The sequence below is a fragment of the Dermochelys coriacea genome, chromosome 6 (genome assembly GCF_009764565.3).
Source record: "Dermochelys coriacea isolate rDerCor1 chromosome 6, rDerCor1.pri.v4, whole genome shotgun sequence".
In the NCBI taxonomy this organism is placed as follows: Eukaryota; Metazoa; Chordata; order Testudines; family Dermochelyidae; genus Dermochelys; species Dermochelys coriacea.
The window spans coordinates 17431921-17444055 of NC_050073.1; the positions used below are offsets into that span (position 1 = coordinate 17431921).

General features: G+C 47.5%; 1 protein-coding gene across 2 annotated transcripts in view; it reads left to right on the plus strand.

The window, feature by feature from the left end:
• Positions 1–12135, plus strand: part of PNPLA2 (patatin like phospholipase domain containing 2) — a 52469-nt gene that overhangs the window by 20050 nt on the left and 20284 nt on the right. For both annotated transcript variants that reach the window (XM_038404497.2, XM_038404496.2), the window contains exons 2-3: positions 8715–8947; positions 9851–9916. In XM_038404497.2, coding sequence (XP_038260425.1) covers positions 8715–8947; positions 9851–9916 — 299 coding nt within the window. The remainder of the gene's footprint in view (positions 1–8714; positions 8948–9850; positions 9917–12135) is intronic.

The following is a 12135-nucleotide window of genomic DNA, read 5'->3' on the forward strand; positions in this document are numbered from 1 at the left end:
TGAATCAATCCAAAGAATTTCTAGTTGGGTCAATCAAAATGTTTTGTTTAATTTTGACCTTGTGGTTTTTGGTTGTTTTTTTTTTTTTTTTTCACTTTGTTTTGAAACTTTAGTTAGTTTATACTGAGTTCATTTGGAACTGAAAAAATGTTTTGTCCTATGTCAAAATAGAATGTTTGGAAACTGACTAGGGAGAGTCATTGCAATTGACTCTTTCCCACGAACTGTTCTGGTTTGAGACTAGTATTCTGATTTCCACCCACCACTCAAAAGCCCCTCAGTTGGAAAATTCCAGATCAGCTCTGTTTAAAACATTTAAAATGGAAACATAATTATCCTGGCAACAACTGGGGAAATAGCATGTGACTCTTACCCTCAGTATTCGGAAAGCAGGTGTAACAACATGGACCCCCATGTGGAGTGAGCAGAGCACGATTTAGTTCTACGTTGTTTGCTCCTGGGGAAAAGCAGACAAACCTCCAAAAAGTTCTTCTGAGCAGGAGAAAGAGAGAAGGGGAAAGTAGCAGGGAGGACCTGTAATGCTTTACCAGAGCGGGTGGAAGGCAAAAAGGCAACTCCTATAATGCTGGAGGACGAGTCTACTTTGGGGGCAGGCAAGGGTGGGGGAGAATATACATTCTTCTCCTTATTATGAGAGTCTTGGAAGTTGGGAATGTGGACATCTGATTAGACCTTCTGTTAGTGTCTGAACAGCAGCATGTAAATACGGCCCTCATCTTGGTTGGGATTTTGAGTGCTGTGTACATATGTTGGAAGACCGCACCTGCCCTGAAGAGTTTACATTCTAAATAGCCAAGGCAGATAGATCATAGTGCTTGACTAACATCCTGCTGCTCATGCCATTCCCTATGCAGAGTCCTATGCACTTGAATCCTCTTGGTGACAGCTGAGTGGAGTGATTGAATGATAGCAATTCTTCTGCAGGGGTAAAGACAAGGACAGCAAAATGGGGCTGAGTGCATTAGAAATGGGAAAGCTGCACCTAAACTAGCCATTCTGGTGCCTAGCACCGGTGTTGGCAGAAGTGGAGGGGCTAGCATAGGCCAGTCTCTGGCATGTCCAGAACTGCCCCTGACTTCATAAAGTGCCTGAATTCTATCTGAAGCCCTTAAATCTCTCTTGAGGGGCTACTATCCATTTCTTACCCCCCTGGGGATGGGTGACAGGCAGAGAAGTGTTAGAGTGAGGAATGGATGGCTCTAGCCTCATCCTTTCTGGCTATACTGGAAACAAAGCACAGTGATGCCATTAACTTTCCCTTGTGGTTCCCTCCAGCATCAAATTGCTTCCCCACCCATGTCCTAAGGTCATGCTCCATGTGTACCAGCTGCTATAGCTAATGGAACAGGAATGTCCCTGGCATGGACTGGTGCTCTTTATACCGAGATGGAGCCTTTCCAAAGGGAGCCACAACTCCCCGGGTGGGTGGCAGCAGGAATGGCTTTAGGCTAATGTTAAAACTCCTCTTTCATTCTCCTGAATGTTCTGTTCCTGTCTCTCTTTATTTGCAGACATTCTTCCATTTTGTTTTTTATTGGCTTAAATATTTTGCAGGTCAAATGATCTTTTGCAGATAAGAGGGCAGATGTTAATTAGGTCTGGTGATGCTTTGCTTTCTTTCGTACTGTACCATATGCCCTTGATTCAAGGTGCTGCTTTTTAGATCCAGTTCTAATGCTGAAAATGACCTATCATCTGCTTTCCCCACCCCAAACTTTATTGCAGAATTGTGGTTAGATTGTCATTAACCCCTGGTAGTGTGCTTGCTCTCACTGGAGAGTGTAGCCTTGTAGGCTCCTTTAGATCTCTGCAGAATATCTGTCTCCTATTCCCTCTTCCCCACTTCTCCTGGCAGCTTGAGGCCCAATTCTCTGTTGCCTGTGCACTGGGTGTTCCTTTGCACTAATGTGTGAATGATCACACAATGTGCAGGGCAAAGGAGACTTGGACCTCTGGTATTTTGGCATCAGGGTCTACTTGTTATGGCAGTGGGAACCAGACTGCAGCAGCTTCACAGATGATGGAGTCTTTACCATGTCTAGCTATATAGTAACCTATGTGGAAATGGGTTTGGCGTAGCTAGGAACGAGACTAAGAACAAGCAGACCAGCCCCACAGCTAGTACTAATTCACCCCTATGGTAGCCTCTACACAGAGGCTAAGGTCTGAGCTGGCCTGGAGACTGAACTATGGCCTTTCCTCAGAGCTGATTTTGCCAGGGCACAGGGATATTTGGGATTCATTCACCAGGGCTGTCAGTCTGGCACTTCTCAGATGCTACGATGTCCTGGGATTTTAATAGGCAGGTGCTGCTCAGGACCATTCAGATGGCACAGAGGACTTAATGGGGGTGGGCGGGGAGAGGAGTCGTCTATGTTTATAACTACTGCTGGTCAAAAAATTTTCCATTGACCTGTCTTTTAGTGGAAAAGGCTTTTTGAGGAGACAGACTTTCTACATGTGTCCACAGCCACAGACAGACCAGACAAAAATGGCATACAGGTCAGGTTCTTCTATATGAAGACCCATTGGAGCCTTTCCTCTGACTTCTTCTGTTGGCATTAGATCAGACCCAATAATGAGGCTAATACTAATGTGCAAATATCTATTGCAGGCTAGTTGGTACCTTGGGGGTGTGTGGGTGGGCTTCTCCCCCCCCCCCCCCAAGCTCTCCTTCATGTTTGGCCTTCAGCAGCTCTCTCTGGTTATCCTCACTGGCAGTCCCTTGCAAAACCCAAAGCAGAATTTGTTTTGCACTTTCCTGGAACAGTGTCTCTGGTTGTCATGGGAGTATAACACCCACCCATTTATGTTCAGATGCCTTCACGGATGTCACCTGTCCTGTGACAATGACCACCCAAATGAATGAACATGATCCCCTTTGGCAGGACCTCTTCACTGGCCCTGATTCCAGGAAAGTCTCTGTCTCTGGCCATCTCTCCCCAAGGGAGTCTTTATCCTTCAGTGCTGTCATGCCCAAGCTTTCAGGGCAACAGCTGCTTTTAAATGAAGTAGCCAAATAGTGGCTTTTCATATACTTACAACTGGCTGTATGTAAGGACTCAAAGAATAACTAGCTCATGAGGATCAATTGCCCTTTGTGGCTAATCTAACATAATGTGGTGAGCTTAGTGCTGTATTGACAGCCTTGGAGACTATCGTTTCTGCCCAGGGAACAAATCCAGTAGAGGCAGCAGCAGTGCAAACTGCTCCCAGTGCTGCTCCATCAAGCCTTCTCCAACCATCTGGGGCACTAGGCTCGCTACTTTTGATCCATAGACCCTCTATCCAACTTTTGTTTACAATGTGTTGTCAACCTGTGGCACTGGCTGCTGTGGGAGGGCATAGGGAATGTTTATCAAATGGTGGGGTAACTGATATGACTAGTAATAAGCCTCTGGCTATGCAAGCTGAATAAGAGTAATCAAATCTCATGCTTCTGCTTTTCAGTTGCTGCTTGTGGCATTCTGGAAGCTTCCCCTTCCCCTCGACCTCTGTACAGCATTGCACAATTAGTCTTGCATGGCGCACTAAGAACCCTGTCTTTGCAGGCTTAGGTGCTGGCCATTGCCAAAGGCAGGATAACAGGCTAGATTGGGCTCCTCATGGTACACTTCTTTTTTACACACACAGAGCAGCCCTATACTCTTCGCCTAAATGACTGAAGGAAACAACAAAACAAGGAAGAACCAAAGTGGTTCTCTGAAGATAGGACAAGAATCAATGGGCTTAAATTGCAGCAAGGGCAGTTTAGGTTGGACATTAGGAAAAACTTCCTAACTGTCAGAGTGGTTAAGCACTGGAAGAAATTCCCTAAGGAGGTTGTGGGATCTCCATCATTGGGGATTAAGAGCAGGTTGGACAAACACCTGTCAGGGATGGTCTAGATAATACTTAGCCCTGCCATGAGTGCAGGGGACTGGACTAGATGACCTCTCAAGGTCCGTTCCAGTCCTATGATTCTATGAAAGTGAAGTCTCCAATGAGAGCTGTGTGGCCCATCCTACCATTGTCTGTAGTAGCTCAAAATAACCTAAGAAGCTCACAGCCTACTGCAGTCTCACCTCAATACTTAGGCACTGAATAGCGTTAAAGGAGGCGGGAGAAGTCCCCCAAAGATGTCCATTCTCAGTCCCACAGGGCTTCAGTTCACTGTGTCTCTGCACCCCATACTCCAGTACCTGAGGTTTAAAGGCTTCTGCTTCTTAAAGATTTCTGCTGTCCCCTGTTTGTGGAGTGGGGGAAGGAATTGGTGGGGGGAGGGAAAGGATTTCTCATCTCTTCCGGTCAATGTTGTCTCATTCCCCATCTTCCTCATTTTACCTCTTGCCCCCTTCCCACCATGTCACACTAGGCCCTATTTTACAATTGTCTGGGGTGGAAGAGTGGGGGAATAGGTGGATGCTCAGACATGAGGAGCAACATATCTTGGCTTAACCTAGCGTTTGCTGGTCAAGCTCTGCTTTTTTAAAATAAATAAATAAATAAAAAATCCCACCCAGATTTTTTGCTAATCAATAAATGGCTAAAATACCAACAATATGTGTGCGGGGTGTGTGTGTGTGTGTGTATTCTCTCTCAGCAGTAGCCAGCAAACTGAAGTGCTGGCTCTAAGAACTCCTCTGGTCAGTAAACATCTCTGGTTGCGTAATCCTCCCTATGTGGTTCTTTAACCCTGTGCCCCTCTTGTTCCGTACGCAGGCATTCGCGTCCAGAGTGGAGGAACCACAGCAAGGGAGCTTGGTGTTCTTGGCTCAACCCATAGTTTCCCAACATGCACATCCCAGAATTGACGCAGTTTTGCATGAGGGCTGGATGGCCTTGTGGTTAAGGCACTTGACTAGAACTTGGGATATTTGGGTTCAAGTCTCAGCTCTGCCATAGACTTCTTGTGTGATGTTGGGCAAGTCACTTAACCACTTCCCCCACCCCCATCAGTAAATAGGCCAAATATACCTGTCCCTTACAGGGGTATTTGTGGGGCACTTGGATACTATGGTGATGGTTATGGTATAATACCTAAACAGAATACTGATAACCTTCTAGGTTAGGTTCTCGACCAGGGGGTGTGAGGCCCCTGGGGGGGCACAAGCAAGTTTCAGGGGGTCCCCCAAAATAAACCAGAAAGCAGGGCTGGCATTAGTCACTAGGGCCCAGGGAAGAAAGCTGAAGTCTGAGCCCCACTGCCTAGAGCCAAAGCTGAAGCCTGAACGCTGCTGCATGGTGATGAAGCCAACTTAGCTTTGCAGAGCTCCCTAGTGCTGGCCCTCGCTTTTAATCTACTGGATATGCAGAAAAACACTTTGTGGCACAGGTGGGCCACAGTTTTTATAACATTGCAGGGGTGGGGGGTCAGAAAGAAAAAGGTTGAGAATCCCAGTAGATAGCACTAGCCCCCAGTGCTACCAGCTTTAGATAGGCAGGGATAGAATGGGGGTGGGGATGAGAGGAGAGAAGTGTGGCTAATTCATACTGGACTGAGATCAGAAGTGAAGCCACTCACTGAATACTAGTCTGACAGAGCAGGACAAAGGGTTGATGGTGCTGAAACTTGCTTCACTGATGGGAGCTCAGACTGTTCTGCTCCGTTGCAGCCTAATAGTTTCCAAATTCCACTTAAAAATTGGAACCTCTTTATTTATAAATGTTCAGGGGCCTAATCCTGCACCCACTGAAGTGACTATCAAAGGTCCCATTGACTCAGTGGTGTGGAATTGGCTTCCGAATGCTTTTAACCATGAAAGAGTGGTGTATATAAGTGCTAAGTGGCTTTTCATTTCCGTTTTCAATAGGGAACGTCGCAATACATCAGAGCTCTGACAATGTGATTGATTGCTTGTTGCTTATTAGCAAATTGTAATCCTTTTTATTCCACACCACCTGCAGTTGGAGAGAGGGATGGCACTGGATTTTGAGCTGATTTTTAACTTGGTCTCTGCCTTCCTGCTCTACAAATCAGACAAAAAAAATTCCTGCATGAAGCTGAAGCTCTACTTTTGTGAGAGTCTTTCACCCCCCCCACATTGTCCCCTCTCCCTCTGTCTTTGAGAGTAACTCTTATTCTGCATGTAAGGCAAAGGCTCTTGTTTCTCAGCTCTGCTAGGAGAGGCTTGTGGGGGTGGTGATGTGTGCATGCAAACAGCAGCACTGCAGCCTGGTTTTTGGTTTGGCTCAGGCTGGTATTTTGCCCCCCTTGCCTCTGTTCCCTCACACTCTCTTTTAGCAGAGCTCTGATGCTCCTCTCAAACTGGGCTGCTTGAGGCAGCTCAGCAGAATCAGATGTTCCTTCCTTCTGCAGGGAGATGGCTGCATCCCTCTCCAGTGCCAGCTAGGTCACTGTGCTAAAGTTGAAGCAGGCTTCCCATTGGGTCCTTCTCCAGAGCAGCTCGTTAGATGGGGTGGAACTAGTCCCCAGGGAAAGCGTCGCAAGGTCACACTGTCTGACTGTAACAGCGCTCAGCAAATCAAATCCTAGACCCTGGCTCACCAGCTGAACTTTTTCAAAATGTTCCCTTCTGGGCTTGGAACTGTGGAAGGATTTTTAATCACAACTCCCCCTCCTCTACTAATAGCAGAGGGAGACCACTCCAAGGCTTGCCTGAGCAGCACTCCCTACCTCACCCCATGACTTCTGTTTCAGTCTAATTTAGCCACTGGTTTAATGTCTCTGCTAGAGCAGTGCCCTACAAACTGGGATATGGAGCCTTTCCTTTCTAGGTCCCTCCTTCAAATTCAATAGTGTCTGTTTCATTGACTTCTTGGTGATGTGGGTTGATGGTCACATACTAGGTCTTGGTGGCCAGCTGACCTCTGGCCCTCTGGAGAGGCTGAATCTCCAGTCTATGGAAGGGGGAGCAAGGTGAGGTGGTAAATCTAGAGAGGTGGGGTCTGAACAGAGCCCTGGGAGCAAGGGCTTACTGTGTATGAATCCCAGCTTTGCCATGAGCATGCTCTCTCGTTCGCTCTCAGACATCTTAAGTAATCACTTGGCCCTGAACTTTTCCAAAAGCTCTGCTAATTTTAGGTACCTCCATCATTTAGGTGCCTGACCTGAGAGTCCTAGGGCTTGATCTACAGAGGTGCAGAAGACCTGCAACTCATCTGAAGTCCACTGGAGTTGCAGGTGCTCAGCACTCTGAAAATTGAGGCCCAAGTGTCTCTGGTTGGGCACCTAAATGGCTGAGGTAGACAAATTGAAAAAATCTTTTGGAAAGTGGTGGCCTAAACCTCCCTGCCTCAGTTTCCCCATGTGAGATGTGGGTGGTGCTCACAGAGTTGAGGATAATTAATGGTTGGAAAGCACTTGCTATTTCTATTAGTGGCAGGAAGGTTCATTCCAAACTAGGAAATTTCCCTCAAAAGGAGTTTCCATGGAGGTCAATCCCTGGGCATAAGCAGGGGTGGCTCAGCTGCTGGCTTTATTAAAGATGCACCTGCCAGACCTACATTTGGCTAATAAAGAGCCGTACTGGAAATGTGGAGGGTTAGGTAAACTCTGGAGTTTATTCCCACATGTCAGGCTAGCATAAACCAGGTGAATGAGACAATGGCCCTTTAAAAATAAGGAGAATTCACCCCCAGTCTGGGGGAGAGGTATGTGATAGGAAATGCAATTAACTGAGGTGACTTTTGTGTAACACTGATCCTATTCCCAAGACTTGGCTTGTCAGATGCCAGTTAACAAACCACAGTAACAAGCTGCAGGAAACCTGCAAGTAGAGCTGGGCCAGAATTGTTTGCCAATGATTTCATTTAAAGAGAAAATGCAAGTTCTGAAAACGGAAAATTTCAAATTGAAACTTTCAATAAGAATTTCTGTTTTTGACTAAACTAACCCTCCTCCCACCCAATCGGGAAAAAGAAAATGTTTCAGGTCGAGTACACCTGAATGGAAACCTTTCAGTTTGAACTGAACCAAGCTGTTTCCCATGATGCACTGCAATTTCCCCTCTGACCAAGTCACATGATGCGTCATGGGAGATATAATGCAGCCAAGGATCCTAGTCAGTAAGGGAGAAAGGGGACAAGGGACACCAGAATTACAAATTCTATAAGGCACCATTGCTTCTTACATGGATGCTGTTTCAAACTGACTCGGAATGTTTTGATACTTCCGAAATAAAACTTTTTAAAGAAACTTTTCATTCCATTAAAAATAACTTTGATTTCAAATTTTGTCCCAATTGGGAATGAAAACAAGTGTTGCAATATCAACTTCCCACAGGACTGAAATGCCAAATGCCACTCTGCTTTACCAGCAGGAATGTATGGGATGGCAGTAAAGTTGGGCCAGTAGGGATGATGGAGGGGATGGATGAGCAGGGTCTGACCAGATCTGTGTTGTCTTAAGGACTGGCCTCTTGGGTTGACTCCGTCTGTGCTGAGGGGATAATGCACCAGTGCAACCATGCAGTGCTATATATATATATATATATATATATAATAGGGGTGGAAATATTTCTAATCTCAAGGCAGATCACCTGATGCTCTGAAGAATGAATCTCATTTACCTCTATCTTAAGCTGCATAATTACAGATGATGTTAATGGTCATAAAACTAACTGATCAGGCTTCGTGACCTCCCATCACACAAAGTGACTGTCCACTGTGTGAGGTTTTTCCTTTTTTCCCCTGGTTCCCTCGAGTTTCATGGTGCATTTTTTTTACCTGTTTGCTGGCTATCTTGGTTGTAGGTGAGGCGGGCGCAAGTATCATTCAGGTCTCAAAAGAAGCCCGGAAGAGGTTCCTGGGCCCTCTACACCCATCCTTCAACTTGGTGAAAATCCTCCGCAGCTGTCTGTACAAGACCCTGCCGGACAATGGGCATGAAGTGGCTAAGGGACGGCTGGGCATCTCGCTGACACGGGTCTCTGATGGAGAGAACGTGATCCTGTCAGAGTTCCATTCCAAAGATGAGCTGATTCAGGTGAGTGGGGAAATTGTCCCTCCCCCATTCCACCGCTTAGGTCGGGGTGGGCAAACTACAGTCCAGATCCAGCCCCTCAGGGCTTTGGATCCAGCCTGCGGGATTGCAGCCCGGGGGGGGGGGGGGCTCCACATGCTGCCCTTGACTGTGGGTACCTCTCCTGAAGCTCCCATTGGCCAGGAATGGGGAACCGTGGTCAATTGGAGCTTTGGGGGAGGTACCCACAGGGAAGGACAGCACAAGGAGCCCTCTGCCCCTGCTCCCCCAGGGGCCGCAGAGACATGATGCTGGCATCTTCCCAGAGCGGTGCAGGGCCAGGGCTAGGGCGGGCAGGCTGCCAGGGAGCCTGCCCTGGCTCCGGTGCATGCTGCTGCCACTCTGAAGCTGCTCCGGGTTAGTGGCACTGGACCAGAGCCCACACCCCAAACCCCTCCTGCACCCAACCACCTGCCCTGAGCTCCCTTGTACACCCCACACTCCAACCTCTTGCCCTGAGCCCCTTCCTGCACACTGCATCCCCTATGACACCCAACACTCCCTCCCGTACCCCAACCCCCTGCCCCAGCCCTACATTCATGGCCCTGCATGCAATTTCCCCACCGAGATGTGGCCCTCGGGCCAAAAAATTTGCACACCCTTGGCTTAGGTGATATCTGCAGGCTCCCTCTTCTGTCGAAGAATTACTGAGGAGTTGGTCTTTGTTCCAAAATTCTGTCACATTAGAACATAACCACAGCCAAGACTCTCTGAACAGGTTGATGTTGGTCACAGGCCACCTCTCTCCAGGTGATCCAGCAGGGGGCTGAGCCAGTCTTCCCAGGGAATTGCTTTTTCCAGGTCCTGGCTTGTTTCTTACAAAAATGTTTCTCATCTCTTATGCTAGGTTTGTGCTCTCTCTTTCAGGCCTGTGTTTGCAGCACATTCATCCCTGTGTACTGTGGGCTGATCCCACCAAGCTTGCAGGGAGTGGTAAGTAGACCTCTTAACATTCCCCTTGTGTGGAGTTGTGTGCAAAAGAGTGAGACACCTAGAAATAGCCATGGCGGTTCATGCTGATAGTCCATCTAGTCCTGAATCCAGCAGTGTCTGGTAACATACTTAAGAGAGGTGCAAGTAACCCTGAAATCAACAATTTATGGAATACCTTGCTCATAATGGAAGCTGCTTCCTAACCTCATCAGTGAGTGACTGGCTTATGCTCTGAAGCCTGAAGGCTTGTATTCTTCTTCGAGTGCTTGCTCATATAGATTCCAATTAGGTGTGTGCGTGCCACATGCACAATTGTTGGAAGATTTTTACCCCAGCAACACTTGGTGGGTAAACCCACCCAGCACCCCCTCAGTTCCTTCTTACCGCCCGTGACAGTCATTGGAATGGAGCGCAGCGTAGCTGATCTCCACTCTCCCTAGCTTTCTCTCTTAATACCTGTTAATAGTCATTAGTCGTTGTTAATAGTTAATGTAGTTAGTACGGTGGAGCGGGCTCAGGCTTCATCGTCTGCTTTCCTGGCACACGTACCCATACAGGAGATATGTAGGGCAGCGACTTGGTCATCGGTGCATACCTTTGCCCCCCACTATGTGATAATTCAGCAGTCCAGAGGTGATGCTGCATTTGGTTCAGCAGTCCTTCACTCCGTGACATCTCACTCTGACCCCACTGCCTAGGTAAGGCTTGGGAGTCCCCTAATTGGAATTGATATGAGCAAGCACTCAAAGAAGAAAAGATGGTTACTCACCTTTGTAACTATTGTTCAAGCTGTGTTGCTCATCCATTCCAAACCTGCCCTCCTTCCCCTCTGTCAGAGTAGCCGGCAAGAAGGAACTGAGGGGGCGCTGGGTCGGCTGGGGCATATATCTGGCGCCGCTTAGTCAGGGTGCTCTGAAACTGCATCAGAACTCTTGAATGTAAGCCATCTGGGGCTGGTGACTTGTTGTTTTATCATCAACTTTTTCTTTTCAACACCAGAGTTTCAGATAATGCATCTTTGTCTGAGAAAAGTCGCTAGGCATCTCTCCAACCTCCTCTGGTGGAGATTGGTGCTAAGAAATCCACTGAGCCTCTCCACAGCATTCATATCCTCCATAATTATTTTGTTTACTCCCTATCCCTGTCCCACTGATCTTGTCACAGGAAACCCATTTATGTCTCTTGTATCTGTGTCTATTTGCTCTTCACGTTGGCCTTCCTAATTTTCTCCTTGCATGTCAATTTGTTGGCTTCAAGTGAGCTGGCTTTCCATTTTCTTAATGGCTTGGCTCAAATAATCTTTCCATTTAATTATACTGGTCTGTGTTGCCTTCTTGCTTCCTTTCATGTATAGGGAGTATGCATTCCTCTCGTGACTCAGACATGGGATGTGTAAGTAGCTCTGAACTGAGTCTAAGGATTTGAATTGCCTCACATTTGACTTCAGGGTGGTGGTGGTGGGGTGTGTGTGTGTGTGTGTGTGTGTGTGTGTGTGTGTGTGTGTTTTTAAAAGCCCTACTTCCTTATTTTATCTTTAGAATCCCCTCCTGTTGTGTCTTGGCATGCTAAATAACATTAAGAATATTGGGGGGGAAACTACATGGATGCAATTGGGTTCCAAATGACACTATCTATATCTATATTTAAACATACAAAGCCTTGCTACACGTTATTCCTGAGGGCATTCTGCACCTAAAAATTCTGTGCACAATATTTTAAAATTCTGTAAATTTTTTATTTGTCAAATATGGGAGCTCCAGCATGGCATTGGAGAACACAGGCCACTGGTTGCACAGAGATGGGAGATCACTCTGCAAACCCCCCCACCTCCCCTGGACACAGACTCAATGATGAGGCTTCCCCCAACACTGACACCGCACAAGGACCAGGCCTGACCAAGAAACACCCCAGGGCCCTGCCCCTCTGTGCCAGGTGCACCAGGTGTGGGCAGGCAGGCTCAGCAAGGCAGTTTCAAAGTGTGGAGTGGCTTAGTATGGGGGTCTAGGTGTGGGTTGAGAGGGTTCTGTGTGGGGCAATCTGGGTGTGGGCAGCTCAGTGGGGGCTCTAGGTGCAGGGAGGATCTGGATGCACAGGGCATGTTGGGGGTTCTTGGTGCAAGGGTAATTACACTCTGCAGGAGTGTCCAGATGAAGGTGGTTAGGGCTTAGTGGGCAAGGGGGGGGCACGGCTTGGATGTGGGGAGCTCAGTGGGGGAGTCC